The sequence below is a fragment of the Geospiza fortis genome, unplaced genomic scaffold (genome assembly GCF_000277835.1).
Source record: "Geospiza fortis unplaced genomic scaffold, GeoFor_1.0 scaffold538, whole genome shotgun sequence".
NCBI classification, from domain to species: Eukaryota; Metazoa; Chordata; class Aves; order Passeriformes; family Thraupidae; genus Geospiza; species Geospiza fortis.
Window position 1 is genome coordinate 955,467 of NW_005054368.1, and position 24,211 is coordinate 979,677.

The following is a 24,211-nucleotide window of genomic DNA, read 5'->3' on the forward strand; positions in this document are numbered from 1 at the left end:
GTGCCCTCACATCAGGGCTGTGCATCCCCAGTTTCACCTTCTGTGCCTTTCTTGGCTCAGTTTTAAGTTCTCCTCCACTGCACAAGCGTGAGAGTGGCTTCAGGAGCCGTTCAGGGGACCCAGTGGGGACAGTGCTGGTCCCCGTGGACAAACTGTTCCTTGGGACTGTTCCTTTGAGATGGTTTGAAGTGGCAAACCGTGGTGTTTTGGGTCACTGGGAAGGAACAGGATGTCTTTCACGTATTGACAGGGTTTTGTTCCTTCTCTGTTCTCTGCTGATCTCTCTGCTGTTTGTCAAGCTCGCTTCTCCTGTTCCAGAGGAGTTTTTATTGCTGAACATCCCTGACTGCCTCTTGGCAAGGTGTGAGGTGGCCACAGTGAGGAAAGCAAGGAAGGCCCCTCAAAGCTCTTCAGGGATTAAGCCACTTAACTGGCAGGTTCTTCTCTTCCACTGCAGAGCTTGTCTCTGCCCAATGGAGTTCCCCTTGCAAGCACTTATTAGGGAAGCTCTGGTATAATCTAATTAAAATTTGGTTTAATATTCTGTGAAAATGAAAACTGAATCCTCCCTGCTTGAAAGAATGACCGTGCATGTATTAGTCCTCTGTTTTGTTGTTGTTGTTGGCTTATTCAAATATTAACACTGCCTGCACGCTCAAACTGATGGTTTGTGTCCATTAACAGGGCTTAATTCCCAAATTTAATGATGAGTGATACACAGGAGCTGGTGAAAGCTGCTTGCTGGACATTTTTTATTATGTTTTTTATGCTAATGTTCCTTCCTGGAGGTAAATAAGAGGAGGGATTGCTGGGCAATATTATTACTGTGAAATTAAAATAAAGTCTCATTATTTGAGGATGGAATTTAGTGGCTGAAGGTTTACTCTTCGTCTGCAGCTTCATTCTGAATTCTTCCAGCTAATTACCTGCTGATTAGTTGAGGACAGGCATTGCTCACCTTGGCCTTGAGCATCAGTTTATCTCCTGGGCAGGGGTGGATGTATTTGGTGCATGTGGAGAAGGTACTGACCTCCAAAAATAGGCAACAGCAACTTCCCTGCATTTTCTGGTGAAACTTAACTCTTCTTTAGGGAAAAGCTTTTTTGGGAGGGGAAAAATATATTTAATTTAAAGCTGGATTTTAGTTTAAAAATACCCAAACTTCTTAGTTTTGCACTGAAGATGGGAGAATTACCAGAAAGTCAGAAAACCTCCAGCTATCTGAATGATTTCTTCCCTTTCCCCACCTGTCTTTCTGAACTTGATTTATGTGGAAATATCTCTGTTGCTGATCTGCTGAAGGTTCCCTTCAGTGACCAGCAGAAAGGCTGCTCTGTGTGTGTCTCCTGTGGGCAGAAGATAGAGTTAAAAAGCACCGTGTTTATCTGGAGAGAGCAGGGAGGGAGGCAGGAGCCACGGGATGGATCACCCAAAACTTCCTCTGCTCAGGGAGCAGGGATGGGAGGATCTGCCAGCAAAATGTGTTGGGAAAACCCCCTCAGAGCAGATGTGGGGATTGCAAAGTCTCTGGGTGGTATCCAAGGCACTTTCCCAGCTCGGGCAGGGCAGGCAGAGCCAGCACACCCTGCTCCCTCCTCCTCCTGGAGGACAGGGCGCCGTGAGGCTGTGCCAGGCTGGAGGGGCTGTGGCCAGTGCTCTGTTGTGGTGGCAGCTCCACCAAGGGCTGTGTGCAGTGTTTGGAAGGAGAGCCCTTCTTCTGGAGAGTTTAAAGGAAGGTGCTCAGAGGCACAGCAAGGCTTGGCAGGGAGAGCAGCCTGGCTGCACCCAGGGTCAGCGTGACACCCACGGGGCTGTGGTGTGTCCAGCTCTGTGTGAGAGCACAGAACCGCCCAGCAGAGAGCCCACAGACCTGGCTCCGTGTGCTCGTGCCACTGGGGTTTGTGCCATGGGGGCCCAGGTGTGCCCAGCCCTGTCGTGGTGTTTGTGCCATGGAGGCCCAGGTGTGCCCAGCCCTGCTTGTGGCATTTGTGCCATGGGGGCCCAGGTGTGCCCAGCCCTGTCGTGGTGTTTGTGCCATGAGGGCCCAGGTGTGCCCAGCCCTGTCGTGGGGTTTGTGCCATGGGGGCCCAGGTGGGGCCAGCCCTGCTCGTGGTCATGGCATTTGTGCCATGGGGGCCCAGGTGTGCCCAGCCCTGTTCATGGCATTTGTGCCATGGGGGCCCAGGTGTGCCCAGCCCCTCCTGCTGCTTCTCTGCCCACAGGTGAGCACCGAGCCCTGGGACTGACCAGGTGGGTCAGGTGGGCTCTGCCTGGCTGGGGCTGACGCCAGCTGGGGTGGGTGAATGTTGAAATAGTCAAAACAGCCAACAGCTGCTTTCACACCAATTTCCTGGCTCGCACAGCTGACCAGAGGTGATTTTGGCACTTGCCATGAGCGTGCCCAGCCAGAGCAGTGGCCATGCAGGCACCTCTGGGGGCTGCATTATTTCCCATTCCTGGAGTGCAAAGGGACTGGGAAATAATGCAGCCCCCAGAGCTGCAAATCTCCCATCTAGGATGGATGGGTGGTGTCAGGCAGGTGCCAGCCCCACCAGGCTGAAAGCACGATGCCATCATGAAGCAGATCAAGACATGAAGCCTTTAAAGGCATGTGTTGGATGTGTCATATCACAAGGGCTTGCTGTGCCTGCTGATAAGGATCAGCCACACGTTATCTGTGCTTCCTCGCTGTACATTTCTTACAAGCTGATAAACTTTGAGCTGGATGGGAACCAAGTGTGCCACGTCTGGAGCGGGGCTGGAATAGCTGCCCAGGGGCTGATAACGGGGTGATAACAGCGCCTGCTGTTCCAGGGCATTCTCAGCCCCTCTGTCCAGGGCTGGTGGGCTCCAGGTGCTGCAGTGGTCCTGCCAGCCCAGCCCTGCTCCACAGCAGGTAGCCACAGTGTCCAGCAGAACAGATAAATACCAGAGAGGGTCAGTGTTTCAGCGGGGGGATGCCTCGCTTCGCTTGGCTTTTCAATCTCCTCCAGCACCAGGTTGGAATAAGCACTTTTTTAGTGTGTGGTGATTTATTTTGTTAAAAACCAAAGCATTATTCATAATTATGCAGTTTTATGAGAGTATCCATAGCAGTGTTCTTCCTGTGGTTGGCTGTGGGAGCTGGGATGATATTTGAGCAAGAGCCCCAGGGAAAGGACACACTCACATTCGGCGCGGGGCTCAGCCTATTGAGCTGGGGTATAATTACCTCTATTCAGCACCACTGCTCCAGTTATCAGCCAGCGTCAGGGGGAAGGCCAGAGCCTCAGAATGACACGGATTGTTAGAGAACATCAAACTTTTTTAATGCGGTTAATGATCCTCGGCTATAAATAGCCTGTTCCTGGTGACTGGCGCTCAGGGTTTGTGCTCAGCTGCACGGTGCTGTGGTTTGTTGGGGTTTCTTTTCTCCTTCCGCACATACTGTAGGTCCTTCCACCCAAATGCTTTGCAAACAGGGTAAATAGGCCCTTTCTGGGTCGGGAGGTGAAGGTCCTGCCAAGCAGGAATATGAGGTGGGAGTCTGGCAGCTTCATCCTCTGGTCCTTTTGCCTCTTGCCCCCCAGAATGGGGGTGGCTCCTCTGGGGCTCCCACCTCTGCCATGCCACTGAATAATCCTCTGGCATTGGTGAGACAGGCAGCTTTCTTGTATGCTGTGCCCCAAAATTTCCTCCATCCTCTCTCCAGTTAAATACAGCTGCAGGTTCATGGAGGACAGTCTGGAGATGGGGCTCTCTGACTTTGGTCGCAGCTGCAGCCCCAGAGCTCGATACAAGAAGGGCTTGCTCCAGAGCAGCCCTTGTCCTGGCAGTGCCCTGCTCTGACCCAGTAAATCCTGAGCAAGTGTAAATCTGCTGGGGGAATTGTCTGCAGGAAGCCTGGCCAGAGCATTTCTCTGTGCTCAGGCTGTATCACGAGCAGTTCCTGCTCCCTGGGAGTGCACACATCCCTGTGGGTTGCTTTACCCTTTACAAAACAGGATTTGAACCAGCCAGGGAGTCTGAGAGCAGCACTTGAGAGCTTGGAGTGCGCAGACACGCTGAGCCTGTGGCTGGAGGCAAGGTGTGAGGCTGGGCTGGGGCATCAGGCCGAGCTCTAGAGGGTTTCTAGTCAGCAGCACTGCTCACTATCCCAGCAGAATAATGCCAAAGCCCCCAAACCCTGCCCTGCCTCCGAGCTGGAGTGCAGCGAAGGAGCGGCCGCGTTTCCCGCTGCCCGGAGCCGCGGTGAGGTCTGCCACAGCTTTGTTCTGCACAGCCTGCAGGGACCAGGGAAAAGGTCATCTCACACACACTGCTCCTCCACAGAGAGCTCTTTGTCTGCTCTGAAAGCAGGGAAGCAAGGGGGATTCTCATGGAATGCCTCCCCCCCTGCCCCCCGTGTTCCCAGCTCAGGTCAGGATCCGTGCTCATCCGCGGGCTTTGGCTGCTTTTTGGGGTCTGGGTTTGCTCTGGCGCCTGGGGACGAGCCCAGGCATGGAGCTGGAGGGCTGGGCACTGTGAGAACACCCCGGGGAAGGCTCAGGGTGTGTAATTAGTTCCCCGTTTCCCCTGCTGTGACTGCTGCTCCTGGCGCTTTTGTTTTTAAGGATAAAGATTTCAGCGTTTTCCCCGATGGTTTGAACAAAGGTTGAGCACGGGGGGAAATCCATAAAACAATGTCACCAAAACACAGGGAGGAGAGGGAAGCTTTAATAAAGCTTTGCTGGGCCTGTGCACCTGGGATTGGGGCTGGGATGGATTGGAGCAGGGAGGAGGCACTGCAGAAGGTCACCTCTGAAGGTGGCAGATGACAGAGCAGCGTGGCTGCGCTCAGGGGGAGCTTGGCAGGAGCCCATCCATCCCAGGGGTTTGCTCATCCCATCCTGCAGTGTGTGATCCCCTGGCAGCCTGGGGCTGGGCACAGCTGGGGAAGGTGCTTGTGCTTGGGTGGGACAGGGATGGATGGAGGGGAGACAATTCCAAAGGAGCCCTTCACAGCAGGGAGGGCTGCAGCTGTTGCAGGAGGTCAGAACAAGGGTGAGGCACTCGGTGATGACAAATCATGGATTTTGGATGGCTCAGCAGAGAAAGTCCCTCTCTTCTTACCTCATCTGTCTGTGCATGGTCTTGAAAAGTGGCTGCAGAGGAAGGGAAGCACCTGCTGTACCTGAGGAGCATTGGGAAGCCTATTTTAGATGTGATACTTTAAAATTTAGATGTCATTATTAGCAAAGTGCTCTGGGTTTTGTGCTTGTCTTAGCCTTGTTTTCCCTCTCCTTTCCCAGCAGATCCCTTTTACAGAGCTGCTCTGCTCTGTGTGGTCCCTATTAAAAGTTTCCTTTCCCAGGGTGATTCTGCTCCTTTGTTGCATCTGGTTCTTGAACACTTTATACTATCAAACAGCAAAACTGCTTTTATTGATGCAGCAAAGAACAATGGGATTTCTCCAACAGTGCTCCCAAAATACACTTGTGGCTATTTTTTCCTTTTTTTTTTTTTTTTTTTTATTGCTGGCTTCCAACAGTGGAAAAAATGATCAAGATCTGTTAGGTTTACTCTGGTCACTTCAATGGGAGGTTGGTAATATCCACAAACGGCTCCATAAATGGATTATGTCCTGTGCTGTGGCAGGGCTGTGCTGCTGCCCAGACAGGCGCTGGGAGAGCAGGAGCATGCTCAGTTTCCTGGAGGGTTGGGCAGAACTGTGGGTGCAGGGCTCCTGGGGGGCACAGGAGGGGATGGGCAGGGTGGGCAGGGGCTGCTCACAGAGGAGCTGTGCCAGCCTGGCCCCGAGCCCTGCACAGCTCCTTGGGGTCACCTCCTCAGCACTGCACACACAGGGACACGCTCCCCACAACATCTCAGTGCTGGATTCAGGTTTTCCATGTGAACAGGTGTCAGGGTAAGTGTGTCTGCCATATAAAACAAAATTATGCCACGTTTAAAATGTGATGTATGCATTTTAACGGCCGCTGTCAGCCTTTGCCCCTGGACATGTGTAAAATCTGATCACTCCTGACTGTCTGGAGCTATAACTGGAGAAGCAAGGCTGTTTGCCCTGTTTCAGGGGAGGAGTATGGAGCTTGGGAGGGCTGCTGGGGCCAGGGGCATCTCTGGTGTTAATGAGGGGCCCCTGTGACAGCTACAGGCCATGCACGGGGCTCTGGGCAGCCTGCTCTAGTGAGGGTGTCCTGCCCTTGGCTGGAGGCTGGAATGGGACCAGCTTCAAGGTCCCTGGCAGCCCAATCTGTGATTCTGTGTTACCTCACTTCACCTGTGGTCCTGGACAAAAATCAGACATCAAGCTTACATTAAAAGGTGTTTCCCTCCACCTCATGTACTTCTATCAGAGCTTTCCTGGGAACACACACCCGAGCAGTTTGAACTTTTTGCTTGTTCTCAGCCCCTGCTCAGGGGGAGAGCTGGGTCAGCGTTTGCAGGGATGTTTGGAGCTGTATCCCACACCCTCCGTGGTGCTGGGAGCTGGTTTCCAGGAATAGCTGAGCAAATACTTTGCTCTTTACATGTGTATCCAGAGGAACAAGTGGTGTGTGCATTCAAAGCATCTGTCCTGGCCAGGCTCTCTCCCTCCCAGCAGTGTGCATTGTTTGCTTAGGCAAATGCTGATATGGTGTGTGAGCAGCAGGGATGGAGCCCTGGCCAGGGATATTAATAATGCCCAGGAATGTTGTGTGCTGCTGAAGTTCTAGCCCAGAGGGTCATACTGCACAGCTCAAAGGGATTAGCTTAACCTGAGGCTAAGCTGCTCGTTTTTGCTGGAATTTCCCTTGACCCTAGTCAATTATTTCAATTCCTTGAATAGTTTTTTGTTGTCTGGTGCCTGGTTTGTTGTTCCTTTGCATTGTGATATGTGGAGTCAGCAGGGCAATGGAGAGTCCGTGCTCCCGTTCCCAGGCAGGGCTGGCAGTGCCTTGGGATGCAGCCCAGGGAGGGTGGGATCCATGCAGGCTGCAGGAAAGCATGTCAGAGGCTTGTGGGTGCAGCAGCAGCATTTCACCTGGGCAGGGATGCAAGTCAGCAGCTAAAGCACTAATGAGGAAAAGCACTGATGAGGATGGGGGGCTCGCTGCACTCCGTGGGGGTGCACCTGCAGAATGTGCCCCCCTTGTTCACCTGGGTGAATTTGAGTTGGTGCCTCCCCGCAGGGATGCCAGGGCTGCCCCAGTGTCACACTGGCAGCACCAGTGGGCAGGGGGTGTCCCTGCTGGCTGGGTGCTGTGCCTGGGGGCTGCAGTGACACCTCCAGCAGCCCGTGCTCACCTGCCCATTCATCTTCTGGTGCTGGTGTGTTAATGAGGGAAGGACACCTGGCTGCTCCCAGCAAAGTGCCCTTCACTCTGCCCTCCATGCTCTGCAGCTTGCAGGAGGGCTCTGTAACCCCTGCTGGCAGCCAGGCAGTTCTGGGGGGGCTCTGTGCCCCAGCCCGGAGCTGCAGCATCCAGGGAGGCAGGAGTCACCTTGAGTGAGCTGCTGGGAACATCTCCCCCTGCAAAGTCCCTTCTGGAGATGCCTCATTTCTCTGGGGCACCCCAGAATCCACGGTGGGGGGGTTAAATTTCAGCAGCGCAGGCAAGGGGAAGGTTCTGGGCTTGGCAGGTGCTTGGGGAGCAGCAGCAGCAGTGGCAGGCTTTAGCCTCCTTCCTCCACCATGGAGCTGCCACTTTCAGCAAGTGCTTCTCCTCCACTTGCTGAAATCAAGCAGAATTTTTAAAAATTAATTTTTAAATTAAAATCTGTCTTTAAAATCCCTTTTCAGTTTGGGGAGAGTGGTCAGCTCCAGGGACACAGAGGCTCAGGAGGTGAGCCCTGGCCCCATTACCAACCAGGGGACACTGATTGCTGGTGCCTTTTGGTGCCTTAGGGCCTGAAACTGGGCCATTGCTGAGATGTGGCACAGATGGGCCTGGATGGGGGCAGGCTGGGGGTCTGTCCCTCCCAGCCTCCCCATATCAGGCACCCACAAATGCCCCATTGCAGGTGGGCACATACTGTCCCCCCTCTTTGTCCCAGAAAAGACAGCTTTGGGCTCTTGGTTGCAGAAGAGACAGCTCTGGGAAAGAATACTTGCACTTTTTTAATAACCTATTTCTATAATTGAAGGATTTCAGATTTCTTTTGTAAGAGCAAGCGCCTGCTTAAACATGGAGACAAATACAACCAATAATATGTACTTGAAATTTAATGCAGGCTAATTCATTTTGGCACAGTCCCAGATATGCTGATTAAATGGCCTGTGAAGTGCTACAATATCTTGATAATGTACATTCCACATTTGATTATATAATCAATTATGTTGCACCTAATAACATTTAAAATTAGTGGAAAAGCTGTGAGCAGATTGTATCAGGTGCAGAGTGGGTCTTGGGCAGCTTTAAAAAAACTTCTGCCAGGAGGAGCAGGCGTAGATGGATCTTCAAATACTGTTCTTCAGGAAACCAGAGACTTGATAAAATTCCTAAATTTTATCAAGTTAATTTAGTGACTTTAAATTTTGTTAATTTAGTGACTTGATTTAGAATAAAATAAGCTGTCTGCTGCTCCCCTGCTGGCAAAGGGACTCATATTTTCTATCTAGAGATGACCTTGCACCACGTGTTCAGAACGGCCCTGGTGATGTTGGCAGTAATTCTGTGGTCAGACGCAGAGCTCAACTCTGCCTGTGGGGCTTTTCCTGCGCCCAGCAGTGGGAACCAGATCTCCCCTTCACCGGCTCTTCCCTGCCCGGGGAGCCTGAGTGTCCATTGCTGGGGACAGCCAGTTCCTCCATCACATGTGACATTTTTCTGTGCTGCTGATCCCAGCTGTGGGCACTCCCTGCTCCAGAGGGACCCCTCAGCTGGGTGATCACTGTGATGGGCAGCCCGAGCTGGTGCCTGGAGCAGCCAGGACCATTTGGCAAATGATTGTCATTCCTTTTGGGGAAAGTGAGTGCTTTTTGGGTGACTGGCAATGGCAGGTTAGGGGGAATTTGGCCTGGGTTTTATGGCCCTCCAGTAGGAGAGGGTTGATGGGAAACAAATGTGTTATGGCCCCAGACAAGCTGTTGCTCCATTTTTTGTTCTGTTTAAAGCAGCACTATCAACCAGTTGGAATATAGGCTTGGAGTATCGCAGGGAGTAATCTAATTAGTATGAAGTCAATTCACTAGTTCCTTTTGTATCTCGTGATTAAATAAGTGGGAAAATGGCTTGAAAATTAGGTGCTAGAACAACCCAATTACATTTCTGTAGCTTTTTGTATTCAATTTCATAAACAATTTTGCTCTTCGCTGGTTAATCAGTGAATGCCTTTTTCCAGTTTGAAAAGCACTTTTGAAATTATAATGCAATTAAATTGTGTGTGGATGTTCTGGCATAGCGAGCGTGAGGGCTGGGGGCCTGGCAGCCAGCCACGCTCTACCTTGACAGTAATGAGTTCCTGAGCTGGCAGCTTGCTGGTGTCATTCATAATATTGTCCAGGCTGGGATGCTGAGAGAGGCTCTGCTCCCTCCCCTGCCTCTCCTGGGCAGGGCTGCTGCCACTGGCAGAGGCTCAGCGAGCACATCCCCTGTGCCAGCAGCACCCAGAGGAGTTCATCACTGAGCTCCAGAGCAGCTGCCTCTGTGCTTTTTCCTTTTTTTCCTCTCCTTTTTATCCTCTTCCTTGTATGAGTCTTTGCAAGACTGGAGGTTGGAGAGGGATGTGGGGGATTGAGTGTTGTTGTCCTGGGGGTGTGGCAGGGATGAGTAGGAGAACACCTCAGTGTCCTGTTAGCAGAGAATCACAGGATGGTTTGGGGTGGAAGGGACCTTAAAGCTCACCCAGTGAGAGTTTTTCAGTGCTTGCTGTTTGTGCAGTTATTTGTCTCGTGGTCAGTTCAGGCTCCTGGGGAAAGGGTGACCAAGCCTGCCTGATCCCAGGATTTACAGCCCAGCAGCACAAGGGGAGAGGCAGAAAGCTGTGTTAAGAGAAAAAGAAATAGTGCTGGAAATAATGACTTGCTTGGCAGGTTTTAACAAGTTCAGTAATGGTATTAGGTGCCCTTGGCTCAAGATAGTAACCTCCTCTTAAATGATCATTACCTGGCTAATAAAGAGCTCGGAGCGGGTCATTACAGCTTAATTTAGACGTAGCATCCTGTTTGGTTTGCACAGCGTGCCCATCTCTCAGGTTGTTGAATCTATTGCCTGGGTACGAGGCTGGGATGTGGGATTGCTTGGGTTTTCACAGGGGGGCTCTGCCCCAGCCATCCCAGGTGTCCCTTGCCACCCTCACCTGGGGAAGAGGAGCAGGTCTCAGCTCCCAGTGAGCGCAGCCAGGCAGGAGGGTGTGCAGGAACGGGGGTCCAGCCTCGTGCCCCCCGCACTGTCCCAGCCTCTGCTCCTCCTGATGAGCCCTTGTGCTTCTCTCACCCCATTAGCAACAAGTTTCATGTGCAAATAATTGCAATAACCAACCCCCACACGTTATTAATATTTTGAAGCCATCTCTTTGATAAGCCCATCTTTTCAGCCAATTTCCTATTTCTTCGGAAAGCAAAGCGTCTTTCCTCCCAGTTTTGTTAATCTGTTGTTAAAAGGAAGAAAAGGAAATGGAAAAAAGGATTCCCCCCCCCTCCAAACCCTGACACCAGGCTGGGTTCTGTGCTGCCTTTGTCAGCCCTGGATGGAATTATGCATCATGAATAAAAACTGCTGTCAACATGCATTGGGTTCGAAACATTAGAGCATATGGTATGTGATTATCTGTATTGTCAAATGCAATAAAGTGAATTTGGATATAATAAAAAATGTAATATTTTAGAAATTTGGTAATAAACTGTGGAGGAATTGACAGGCAGAGAATATCTGATGCCTGTGGGCAAACAGATAAAGATGGCAGGACGTGGCACTTGGTGGCTGAGGCAGCATCAGGGGCTCGATTTTCTGATGGGAGCCTGGCTGGGCTGACTGGCACCCAGGGTGGTGGCCTTTGTCCCTCCTGGCTGCCAGAATCTGTAGGTGCCACTAATGAATAGACAGAAGCACAAGGTTCCTATTCTGCTTGTAGATGGATTAATTGGATTTTACAAACACTTGGGGTTTTCTTCTCTGATAGCAGAAAGAAACCTGTTGGAGTCTGCTGTATTCTCCTACCCAGCAGCATTTCCATACTGTTGGCTCCTTATGAGGCTGGGAAATCTGTACCTGAATAACAGGGAGCAGTGAAAGGCTGGGAGAGTGGGGCTGTTCCCAAATAGTGAGGAAAAAGAAAAGGTGGAGATCATTTTCTCCTGCAGTATCTCCCAGTCCAGCCTGATGCTTTAATCCCCGAGCTGCTGACCAATCTGTGCCCGTTGTGACACGAATGTCCCCAGCAGAGAGAAGCTGAACTGGGAGCAAACTTCAGGGCCTCCCATGTAGAAAATTCTGATGGGAAAGTGCAGATGTATCACACGTACCTGCAATTTTTCTTAGGTCACTGCTAATGCTTCTAAATGATCTGCGAGCGCATTAATCGTTTCTGTTAATTAACAATATGATAAAAGTGGCATTTAGTAAGCTCGGCGTAGTGTGCGTCTCAGTCATTATGTACTCAGCGCTTAGGTTTGATTTCAGAACGTTAATAAAATAAAATTTTAATGAAGGTTTGTTGTTATGAAAGATTTATTACCAGGAGTTGAGGTGCCGCTGCCTCGAGCGGGGTCTGTGACAGGCACGGGGGTCCCTGGCTGCTCCTGCACTGATGGCGCTCTGCTGGGGCCCCATCCCAGCCCTGACTGCTGCCCTTTGCACCTGGAAACCTTTGCTCAGAGTGGCTCATTGGAGAGGGGGACAAGTCCCTGTGTTCTTCATCCTCCCCTCGGGAAAATCCCTCCCCAGAGCTGCTTTGGGTGGATTTTGCCCCGTTTCACCCCGAGGTGCCTTTTGCTGTTTCTGAGCAGTTCTCACTTTGGAAATGCCACGCAGCTGTGGGAGGAAGGAGCGAGGAGCCCAAGCCTTGCAGCTTTCCCAGGCAGAAACAGAGGAGGATCTTGGTGGTGCCTTTTGTCCAGCCATGCCCTGACCACTGTGCCTGAGCGGGGCCGGCCTCACTGACCTGCTCATTTCACTTTGAGAATTTACTCTCCTGTTATGGAGAATTTACTGACACTTTAGATAGGTGTCTGTGTCTGCCAGGAGAGCCTGCCCGTGCCCCATACCCGAGGCATGCATTAACACCCAGTGCACATGCAGGCAGATCATGTCGTGGTGTCACAGTGGATGTACAGGCAGATCGTGTCCTGGTGGGTGTCAGCCCCAGCAGCAGGGCTGGGCAGCACATGCTACAGGAAGTGAGGATATTTTCCATCCTAGAGCACAGGCTTTAACCTCATATTCTTCCCCTTCCATCTGCTGGTGGAGCAGGTGCTACCTTCAGGTGTCTCCCTCACCAGTCTCCCCAGCAAACCCTCCTTGGAGATGAGCTAAAATCTGAGGTGTGTGTCCCAGGTGATGGCTGTGTCCCCTGAGTGTGCAGAATTGCTCCTTTGGAAACCAGAACCTCTCCTTCCTTCCGTGTGTTTGCAGCACAGGAAATTGGAATAATGGGAAATAACAGCTTTTGTCAGCTTTTGTCCTAGACAGGCAAGGCAGTGAGGGGGATGCAGACCACAGGGAATATTTAAGTGACTTCTCCAAAGGCACAACAAAGGGAGGTGGCAAAGTCAGGGCTGAGTTTTCAAGTCCTGACTGTCGGGTTCTGGGGCTGAGGAATGACTGGCTTTTCCCTGACACAGGATTAAACCCCCAGGTCCCCATTCCCAGACTCTGGGGTAATGACTTGTAGGAGTTAAAAACATCCATGGTTCACTGTCTTCTGGGTAATTAAAATGTCCTGTCCCCTCTGCTCGTCTGTGTGTTCTGTTCATGTGCAAAGACAAGATTTGGTGACAGTGATCACAGGACTTGGTTTCACATCCCCCTCTCTACCCCCACCTGCCAGTTTATTATTATTATTATTTTTAGAAGACAGCTTGACAGGCTGGGAGCTTACTAAGGAACTTTTTCCTCTCTGATTACAAGGGATGTGTGAATAAAGTAGAATGGTATTGATTCACACCAATCTATGCATCGACTGTGTGGGAGCCACTTGCAATTCCCAGCAGCACTGGAAAGCTTTGCAACAGGGAGAAATATGACCAGGCAAGTTGAGAAAATAAATTAAACTAGTGTCAACTTTTCTTGTTTCTTCCCTCATTATTAATGGATGGAATGGGGCTCGTTTATCAAGAAGAGGAAAAATTAATTGACACGGGCTTTAATGTTATTATGCCTGGCTTGTCTGGTCACATTTCTTCATTTTTAATTTTTTTTTACTTTTGAAAGGCATTTTATTACCTTTCACAGGACCAGCTGCCAAAACTATGGGTATAAACAAGGAAGCAGGTGCATAAATAATACCACAGCAGGACTGGACTTCTCTGCATTTCAGTAGCTCAGATGTGAGGAGCAGAGCAGAGGTGGGTGAGCAGGGCAGCTCCAGAGCCCTGGCACAAAGAGGGGCACAGCCTGAGCTGCTGTTTCCTGATGGATCTGCTGGGAGGTGTCAGGATACATGTCCCATCTGTCAGCACAGCCACTGCTGGGGCAGCTCCCAGGTCAGGGCTGGAGGGACCAGGGACCCCAGGGACCCATCCCAGTGCCATGCCATCCCTGGGGGCTGTGCCTGCCTGCTGAGCTGGGTTTGGCTCCAGGTGCTGGTGGAGGTGCTGTACCGGTGGCATTGCTCTGCCTGGGCCCATCCGAGCCTCCAGGGTTAACCCCAGCCTTAGCCTGGGTTTAACCTCTGTGGCCTGGGATGCAATCACCTTGTTTTGCTCGTTGAAAGGCCAGCAGGGGTTTGACAGTGAGCCCTTTGCCCGGGTGAGCTGCTTTGGTGTCGCTCTGCCCGGCAGTGACGTGCTCAGTGTGTGCAGCCCCAGCTGTGACACGGATCACTGTGCAGCCAGACCTGGGCTCTGGGAATGGTGCTGCCAGCCAGGGAAGGGAGATGCATTTCACAGCCCTGGTGTCGTCATCTCAGCTATATTTCACCAAGTTTGACGTAAAAACTCTCAAGTGATGACAAAAGTGTGAAATGTGGTTGTTTAGAATATGAAAAAAAGCAAAATACAGAGTGCAGGAGTCCTGACATTTGGTATCTTCAGTCTGGCTTCTTAATAGTATTTATGGCTCCTGACTGTTCTTTTACAGTATTTTAATCTGTTTATGGTTTCAGTCCCTTTCTCTGAACAGTGTTTGTCTTACTTCTGGAATACCATGGCAGAACCTGCTGAGCTGACTGTGGAGCCACCCTCCCACAGGGCAGCTTTGGTGGCTGAACAGGGCTTGGGATCAAAGGAGGATTTTCACTGAATCCCAGAGTCACTGGGGTTGGAAAAGACCTCCAAGATCACTGAGACAGGCCTGTGCCTGATGCCCACCTTGTCCCCAGAGCCCTGAGTGCCACCTCCAGCCCTTCCTTGGACACCTCCAGGGATGGGCACTCCAACCCTCCCTGGGCAGCCCCTGCCAACCCTTTCCATGAAGAAATTCTTCCTGAATTCTTCTCTTTTCTGGTGTCAGGGTGTGTTGGAGGACGTGTCCTGCACCATTGGGTGTCAGGTGTCTGGGCTGGCATCACTTGGGTGCCTGTTGGTGCCCATGAACAGCAGATGAATGGAGTGGGCTGACTCCTTTTGCAGCAGATGAATGGAGTGGAATAACTCCTCATTCCCAGTAGATTCCAGAGGAGGGTTTTTCACCCGAAGGTCATGGATACCTGTCTCAGCTTCCTTTAGTGCTGGTGCTTGGCTCAGAGCCTCTCGTTTGGGGCATCTGTTTGCCTCTTACTTTATTTTTCTCCCTCTTCTTTGTCTTTTCTTTTACAGAAAAGATTATTCAAATGAATATTCAGTTTTATTCATTTGAATAAAAAACCCAACCGTTTGACTCTGTTAAATGCTTATCTCTTAAATAGAGCTTGTTAGCTTCCAATAATAGCTTCATTCAGAAGGATGCAGTATAATTTCATTTTAAAACGTGTGCTCCTTGACAACCAGAATCCTATTTCTGTCACCGTTTTCAACAGCCGCCTTTGTTTTGGGTTAATCTTTTCCATGCACTTTCTGAGAACCAGCATTTTGTTGACTCTTAGTACCTCTCAGAAGAAATAATTGTCTATTTAGCCCAGGAAGGTTTCTGAGAGTTTTTGTAATTTAAATATGAGTTTGTATTCATTATGGGAACTAATAAGACCGTGCGTGCAGGGGGATCTTTGTGTGGGTGCAGTTATTAAAAGTTGGAATTTGATACCCACAAAGTGGAACAAGAAGAGAATCCCAGAATGGTTTGGGTTGGAAGGAACCTCAAGGTGCTCATTCCACCCTCTGCCAAGGGACACCTTCCACTGTCCCAGGTTGCTCCAGGCCCTTTCCACCCTCCCAGGGAGGAATTTCAGTGATCTGTGCCTGCAGGTGGAAATCCTCTGGTTGCTCCCACTGCGTTTGAGGTGTTGGGCATTGTAGAGGTCACCTCTGGTTTTCCTCTCCTTTTCCTCTCCAGGCCACTCTGACTAAGTGCCACAGGTCTCTCAGAAACCCCCAAATGCCTGCTAACACCTACAGATTGTTGTTTTATTGTAAAATCTGGAAATGCAGGAAGCTGGGTGGCCATCTGATTTAATCAGAGAAATAATTTCTTGATAAACCTGTGCTTAAGCCATATGGAGTGGGATGAGAATGGGAGATTTGTTCCGAGTCCAGACACGTAATGAGTGCAGCGGCTTCCTCGGGTGTTCACATATTAGGGCTAATCTCCTAAATTCCCTCTGCCTCCATCCTGGCACCGACACCTAACACAAGTGAGGGAGGAATCCTCAACTGCAGCACTCGCTAATGAGCTGCTAATGATGAAGATGTTGCTGGTGCTGGAACAATTAATGACTTGTAGCCCCAGCCCGGCCATCTCATCCCTGGTCCGGCCAGCTTTGCTCCCAGCTCTGGGATGCCTGGGATGCCGGATTCGGGCAGCCAACCACAAAAATCCCAGGTTTAACTGCAGGTCTGTTTAAGGTAGATTTAAATGGAGTAATTTAGAAGGCGAATGAAAGACGTGAGTTATGTAAAAAGATGCAAGCTGCTGCCTGCCCTAGGTGCAGAGCAGAGCAGGGCGGTGAGCCTGGTGTGCTGTGGGTGCCTTGGAGGGGGGATAGGAACCATTCCTGGGGATCCTTCGGCTCTGAGCCGGAATGGGAGCGTTCCCCAGGCTGCAGGTACCGTGCAGTGCCAGAAGAGCCGCCCAGAGCTCACCTGGAAATGCCCTTTCCTCCCCATCCAGAGGCAGGGCCGGCCTGTCCTGTCCCTGTGCTGTGCTTCACCAGTGCACAGTCCAGCAGCTCCCGGTCCGGGGATGGAATTCATCCTCTTCTTAGAGCCTTTAGGTTTCACTAGCATAATTAGTGTCGATGTTAACTCGTGGAGCCCTCTCCAGCACACGAGCTGGGGTGTTTTCATTAGCCTGAGGTGTTTGTTAAGGCAGGGGCAGGGTGGGCTACCAGATGCCTCCAGTGCACAGCCACAGGCAGGCAGCAGGCATCAAACAGCCCAAGCCAGCCCAAATCCTCGGCTCTTTGAAGCAGCACTGAGAAGAGAGGAACGATTAGATCAGAGGCCTGAAGTGTAATGGGTTCCTGGAGGCCTCAGGATGTCCTGATGAGGTATTAGAGGAAGTAATTCAGGAAGAAAGGGACAAATAACCACCTCCGGAGCGGGGCTGACCCGGCAGCCAGAGCACACACAGCGCACAGTGCTGCTCTGTGTTTGGGAGGCGCTGGGGTTTTTCTCCTTGCCAGGGGTAAATGAGGAATCATCTTCTGTCTTCCCGGATTTTTATGGTTTTTGGGTCGTGTAATGAGTCAGCTCTAATGGAGAAGTCCCTTGGAATTAAACAAGAGATGAAATCAATATGGTTCCATAGAAATATAATTGGGTTTTGTAGAGACTGCTCTTAAAAACCTATAAGGTGTAAAGGAAAATACAGCCTTATTGTAGTTTCCAAGCCATCATGTAACTGGGGTGTAACTATCCATTAAATTCTGCAGGATGGATCAGAAAATCCATAAGGAGGTTTTAATTCCCCATTAAATCCTATGGAAGAGCTGGAACAGAACAGTATTAATTTTCCCTGAGACAATGCTTCTTCCCTCCATTAGGCTGCAATAAGCTCAGGAGCAGCTCCATAGGCAGCAGGTGTAGCCACACATGTGTGTTGTTATGGAAGTTTTCCAAAGTCCCAACGGTTAAATAAGGCTTTATTAAAATGAAATTGTTACACTTAACTAATGTTTTCCTTACCCCCTCCCCTCTTTGTATCTTTATTAAACAGGATTTGGCTTCGTAACTTTTGAAAACGAAGACGTGGTGGAAAAAGTCTGTGAAATTCATTTCCACGAAATCAATAACAAAATGGTGAGTGCTGGTGCTGTGGGGGTGCCAGGGAGCTCTGAGCCCCCCTCCCTGACGTGTGCCATGCCCAGGAATGGGGGGACACCCCTCTGGGAGGGTGCTGGGGGTCAGGGGCTGAGCTGGGGCTCTGCCCAGCCCCTGCTGTGTCCCCACTGCCCAGGCAGCTGCCCCAGAGCAGCGCTGGGTGTCAGAGCCCTTGAGCAGGGTGTGAGTTCAGCTCCGTGAGCAGACAGCCCAGCTGAAGTTCCTCCTCAGTGGCAGGCAGGTCCCAGGTTGTGGGTTGCCCTGAGCCAGATGAAAAGGGGCATTTGTATTTCAATTGCTGCAGTAACTTTGATATTTTCGGCTAAAATATTCTTTTTCCCTTTGTCAAAACATCCTTTGCTTCTCAAATGTGTATTCAGATATGCATTGTATATCGGTCTGATATGTGTTCACAGACTTTAAATTTAATAATAGAGCTTTTAGTGTGGATAAGATCAAAGCAATCTCCTTGGCATATGCTGGAGGCCTGATTCAATATTTGACTTGCTAATTTTTCCCAGGGCACTGAAATAATATTCCTCATATTGTTGCTCCCTGCAATATGCATCTGAAATAAAAGTGAGGGTCCCCTTGGCCGAGTGTGGGGTGGGTGCTGGGCAGGGCCGGGGCAGTGCCCCTGCTCCTGCGGGAAGTCTCTTGCTCCCCTTCCCATGGATGCTGTGGATTTGCCTGTCCCATTGCCCCCAGCCCCTCCTGCACTGGGCTCTCCTCCCTGTCCCCCCTGAGTGCCCCTGGGCTGGGGGAGCCTCATTCCCTTTGTGTTGTTCCTAAATGCTGCTAATCTGCCTTAAAACAAAGGAGCAGAGCAAACCCCAAGCACCCCCACCCAACAGAGCCAGTGACAAGTCAGAAACAAATGAGAAACACTGGGATGTGAATTTAGGGATTGCCAGGTGGGAGGGAAGAGCTCCCTGCAGGATTTCCTGGCCACAGCAGGAGGGCACACTCCATAGCTTTGGTTACTCGCCACGAGAGGCTTTTCTCTGGAGCAGGGCTCAGGATGGCCCTGAGGAGGAGCTGGGGAGCCCCAGGCAGGGTCAGTGTTGGGTGCCTCATCCCTGCACTGCCCCCGTGGGCTGGGAAAGCCTCACCTGGCAGGGGAGGAATAGCACAGAGCTCTGGGGAGGATTCCTTCCCAGGCTGCCCAGGAAGGGAGCAGGGAGCATGGGACAGGGTGAAAACACTCCAGGAACCTCAGAAAGAGCAAGAGAAACAGTTTGGACTGTTGGTGTTTGTTATTGGGTAATTAAAATGTCCCCTTCCCCCTCCTGTGCCTGCTCAGTGCCCCCTCCAGGTGCCACCATCTCCGAGCGTTCCCTCCATGTCCCTCCCTCAGCCCTGATTCTGAAAGCAGCCCACGAGCAGGGGGTGAGACATGCTCCTGTCTTGGGACTGAGTCATGGCCCTGAGCTGTGTCTGCAGCTGAATGCAGGGCCAGGGAGCTCTGTGTGTGTGACAGGAGCTGGGGCTGCCACACAGCTGGCCTGGTGTGCCACACAGCTGGCTTGGACTGGCACACAGCTGGCCTGGTGTGACACACAGCTGCCTGGTGTGCCGCACAGCTGCCTGGTGTGCCACACAGCTGCCCTGGTGTGCCACACAGCTGCCTGGGGCAGTGCTGGGGTCCTGTCACACTGGGATTGTGCCCCCCTGTGTCCCTGAGCCGTGGAGGGGACTGGCTCCCACAGCCCCAGCCTGAGGCCATGGGGTCTGCAGTGGCTGGGTGAGCTGGGACTGGGACACCCTGTCCTCATCCCCATCCCTGCCTGTGTCCCTGTCCCCATGCCCAGGTGGCTCCCCTGGGCCATGCCCAGCTCCATGGGCTGGGGCTGTTGTTCCCCCAGCTCCCTCCTCCTCCTCCTGTCCTGGCCGTGTCCCCAAGGCAGGGGCAGGCAGAGGGCAGCAGGGCCACTGCTCCCCAGCCTATTTCCAGCTCCAGCCTCCCTGGCAGGCTATTTTTAGCTCATCCATTCTGCTTCTGTTGCCATCCATAAAGCTTAGAATGTCAAATGTAATATTAAACGAGCAGTGGGACAGTGAAAAGAAAATGCCAGCGAGGTATTTAATAAATGGAAGTTGGAATTTACGTGGGAGGCCAGAGATGCTCCAAACATTGCAGGGGGACAATAAGCCCAAACGAGCTGTCCTCAGACTGTTGTTCCTTTGACAGGAGCAGGCTGCTTTGCAAAGAGACGCCTGTTTTTCTAAGGAAGAGTAAAAGTAGCTGGAAAAGAAATGTGGTGGAGTAATTCTTTCCCTTAGATCCCCCTGTGGTGGAGTCATTCACCATCCTACAGTGCTGGTTAGAGGGGTGATGAGCTGAGCCTGAGTCAGGGTCTCATGTCAGGCTCTCGAGCAGCTGACTGAAATGTTGGGCTATTCTAGAATAGGCTGTGGCACTCCCAGCACCTGTGGCTCTTCCTCCCTCTCAGGGTGGGATTTTGCAGGTTTTGTGGACCTTGGGCACTTCCAGGGATGGGGCAGCCACAGCTTCTCTGGGCACCCTGTGCCAGGGGCTGTCCCAGACCCTCTAATTCCAAGCCCCAGCCATTGATCAGTAATGTGGTGGATCAACAGACCCACAACTCAATGCATTTTTTAAATTTAGCTGAAAACCCCTGTGCTGCTGCCTGGTGTGGCTGGCCTGGTGTGAGTGACGCATTGTCCCCAAGGTGATTGCAGCCCCTCACACGTGGTGGCACAACAAAGTCTCCTTGTCTTTGGGTGGCTCAATGGGGGTTTGTGCATTGTGGATATTCACATTCTGCTTTCCTCAAAATAGCCCTGCTTTCCCTGGAAAGCTGTTAGCCAGGGGTTTGTGAGACATCCTGGGCTGAGGGCTGACAGCCTGTTTTGTTGTGCTGGGTATAAGAGGCTTTTCACTCCCCAGCTCAGCCCTCCTGGCTTCCCGTGGCTGAGACTGCTCTGCCTGACCCAGGAGTACCCCAGCACAAGGTTAATTCTCCAAACTAGACTAAACAAAAATAGTGAATTTTAGTTTCCCTGCCTTTTTTTTAATTTTCTTTTTTTTTTCTTAGCCTTAGAGTTAGACCTTTCTTTGTTGGCTGCTGAAAGTGTGGCACATCCTCATACGAGGAGGTGGAAAAAATCTGGAAATTATTAAGATGCCCAGAAACTCTGAATTGAAAGCTTGAGTGAGGTCCAGATGTGTGTACAAAGACCCTTATCAGGCACTCTCGGGGGCAGTTCGGCAGGGGGCTGAGTCCTGACTCATGAATCCATACACATTTCCTCTTGGAGAAGCCCCGCTGCGTGTCCTGCCACATGTGGGACATCCCTCCAGGGTTTTCCCCTTGAGGTAACTGTGGCTTTGGAATGGTTCTGGCCATCTCCATCCCCTTCCCTGTAAGGACAGGGCTGGATTCTGGCAGAAGAGCAGCCAGGCCCCTTTTCTTTCTGCTTTTCCTCTTGATGAAGAGGCACCATGCAGGCCCCCAGGGTATCCATGTTGCGGTGCTTCACTCCTGTGCCCACGTTGTCCCAGTTTGCTGATGGGATGGTGCATGGGCAGCTTGAGCAACTTCCCAAGGCAGCAGGAGTAACTGAAAGTGAAAGTATGCAGATCCTTTATTAATAGGGTTTACAGAAATTTTCTGCTGGGTAGAAATATTGATTCTTTATTCCTATTTTAAAAGGAGCTTTTTGTAACGATCACTGGGAGTCATTCTGCGTTATCGATTGCAGTGGAGCCGTGCTGGAGCCCTCCCTCCATTCATCCCGCTCCCACTAGTGCTGGGTTCCCTTTCAGGAGCACAGAACTTCTTAAATCAGCACTTCTGTCATCTTTGGGGGCTGCGGTGGGTGGTTAAAGAGACACACACGTTTGCTCCTTCAAACCTGGTTACGCTGTTCTGGAAGTTCACCTTTGAGCGGGAGGAGGTGCGGGGAGGCAGATGCTAAAAATAAACCTCCCCCCCTTAAGTAGATCAGTTCTGCATTGACATTTACATGGAATTCATTTGCATCTCATTTGTACATGTTTCTGCTCAATAGGTAGAATGTAAGAAAGCACAACCTAAAGAAGTGATGTTTCCACCAGGGACGAGAGGAAGGGCACGTGGATTGCCGTACACCATGGACGCGTTCATGCTAGGGATGGGAATGTTGGGTAAGTGCACATCCCCACACCTGTGTGGGTGCCAGCCTGCGACTTTAGCAGGGGTGGGCTGAAGAAAATAATCCTGTCTGTGGTAAATTATTAACTCTCAACCCCCCCCCCCCCGCCCGGAAATAAAAAAATTTCACATTTAAATGGATGTTTTAAATAGCCTGTTTTACTCTTACTCACAAAAATAGAATGATGAAAGATGCAGTGTGTTCATTCTGACTAAAAATGATCTCTCCCCTTTTTTAGAGGAATTGAGTCACACATTATTCCCCTTCTTTTAAAGGTAGCTTTGACAGTTCAGCACAGATAATTGAAAATCTTGCTGGTTCTTAAATGGCATGGATGGAGGAAGTGGGGGGATGCGGAACAGGACAGGTCGCAACAATAATTACAAGTTTCAAGGAGATGGAATGGTATTTTAGTCCTGAGTATTGTGTCCAGAAAATACTAATTAAATGGGATAAATGATACTTAATGGCAAATTCCTATTTGTGCAGGAGGTCTATTTAGTTATAATTGGTTCTCATTTGTTTCTGCCTAGATAATTCTTTCTAAATAATGTGACAACCCCAGTTACTCTGTTCTTGGCCAAAATGCTGCTAATCCATTGCCAATGTTGTTTTTTTTTTTTGTAAAACACTGTATATTTTAAACTTTCTGCTCCCTTTGTATCCCTGGACTTCCCTTCAGTTGTCACCTCCTGTGTCCATGAGGCATGTGGGAATGGGAGGGCAATCTGGAGGTGTCCCCAGGCAGCAGTGAGCTTTTCCCAGGCCAGTGTCCCCCTCCAGGATGCTTTGACTTTCCTGTCCTGGGTTTAGATGATCCCAGAAGCTGAGCACAAAGCCCAGCCTTGGGATGTGGGTTGCCCTGAGCTCTGCTGAGCAGATTCAGGGGCTGGCTGAGATGCTGAAGGGCCCCCAGAGCCCCTGGGGTGGGTGTCAGGTCAGAGGACCCAGTTCCTGCAAGGATCAGGCTGCTACACTGAGGTGTCTGACACCAGGCACTGCTTGATTTGATAGGAAGAGCTTGCTGCCATGTTTGCTTTATCTCAGAATTAATAGTGCTTCTGCTGGTGTGGCTGGGGTGATCCATTTCTGGATGTGTAATCAGGTTATTGCAGCTGATAATCTGTTTTGCTGTCCCCACGCTCCACCGCCACCCTGCCCCATAGTGTTTGGAAATCACATTTTATGCTTAAAATATTTATCTTGCTCTAGTCAGCCCGTGATTTTGTTACCTGTGTGTTCCCAGCGTGCCTGAGCCAATGTACTTGAATTCTGCTGTTCCTCTTCCACCTGGGCTGTGGAGGGAGGGCTGTGTGCCATGGTGCTGGCCTGTCCTGCTGGCTGCAGGAGCAGAGAGTGCAGCTCACCCTGGGAAGCCAGAAAGATCCATGGCCTCATCCTCCACCGTGGCCTCAGCCCTGCTCCTTGCAGCTGGGCACAGAGGGGAGCTGGATCCACCCCAGGGTCCTGAAGGGACAGTTCAGCCCAGGGGTGCAGTGAGAGTCTGTTCCCACTGGGGCTGTCTCTCTGCAAAAGGATCCTCTCGAGCTGTGAGAATGAAGGGAAGCAGCCCTCAGTGAGTGGAACTGCACAGAGGGAGAGCTGGGGCACCTGTTGGTCCTGCTGCAGTGGGGTCAGCCTGGCCGGTGCAGCTCCTCACTGCTCTCCCTGCATTTCACACTGGGGGACTGGCTGAGCAGTGGTGATTGATCCATGGTGAAGGCCAGATGCTTCATTATCCGCTCGAGCTGGTTTTTCATCTTCCAAGTTCCTGCTTGCTACCGTGGCACCGTGTTAAATAATTAAGTGCTAAACAAGGAGATTGCAGCGCGGGCGAGCAGAGCTGCTGGATGGCCCTCAGAAAGCCCCTGTTTCAAAGGCTGCAGGGCCCATCCCTGCAGGAAGAGGGGCATAATTAACCCATCAAATGATCATACACAGAGTTCCATCACTGCTGCTGCTGATTGTTCTGTGGGGACTCACGAGGCCAGGTCAGGTCTGCCCCATTCTGTTCCTTGCCCAGCTGGACTGAGCCAGAGCAACTGGGGCTGCTCTGGAAAGGTTTTTGTACCTGTTTCCAGAAATCCTTGCTCAAGGTCACCTTCTGCAGCTGCTGTTCCTGGGCAGAGGAGGGAATCAGAGGAACGAACGCACGAGACAACCCCAAGGAAGGAGCGGGGAGCGACTCCCTCCAAAGCTATTAAGGAAGTTGGTCTTTTTCATTAATCACAGCCTCCCCAAGGAGCCTGCAGCAGCCAGGGTCTAAAGGTGCACAGGCAGCCGCTTCTGTGATGATTTGGTTGATTGGAGCAAAATTAAAGTGTTCTGAAAGGATTTTTTGACTGGGAGAGCGGGGGCAGGCTGAGCCTTCTGCCAGGACGGCTGCTGGGCTGGCTGGGGCTGGGGCACGCTGCTCTCAGGGAGAGCAGGGGCTGTAATCAGCCTCTCTGCACAAAGAGTGGAGCAGTCAGTCCCACTCCTCTCCCTGTCAGCCCAGCCAGCAGCCAGAGCTGCTCCCCAGCCCCTTGGATGCTCACAGACAGGCTCTGTGTGCCCCCTGTGTGGCAGAGTGGGAGCAGT

General features: G+C 51.2%; 1 protein-coding gene across 1 annotated transcript in view; it reads left to right on the forward strand.

Moving 5' to 3' along the window:
• Positions 1–24,211, forward strand: part of MSI2 (musashi RNA binding protein 2) — a 186,957-nt gene that overhangs the window by 128,364 nt on the left and 34,382 nt on the right. Inside the window, exons 5-6 of the mRNA XM_031059770.1 lie at positions 17,370–17,452; positions 21,509–21,623. Coding sequence (XP_030915630.1) covers positions 17,370–17,452; positions 21,509–21,623 — 198 coding nt within the window. The remainder of the gene's footprint in view (positions 1–17,369; positions 17,453–21,508; positions 21,624–24,211) is intronic.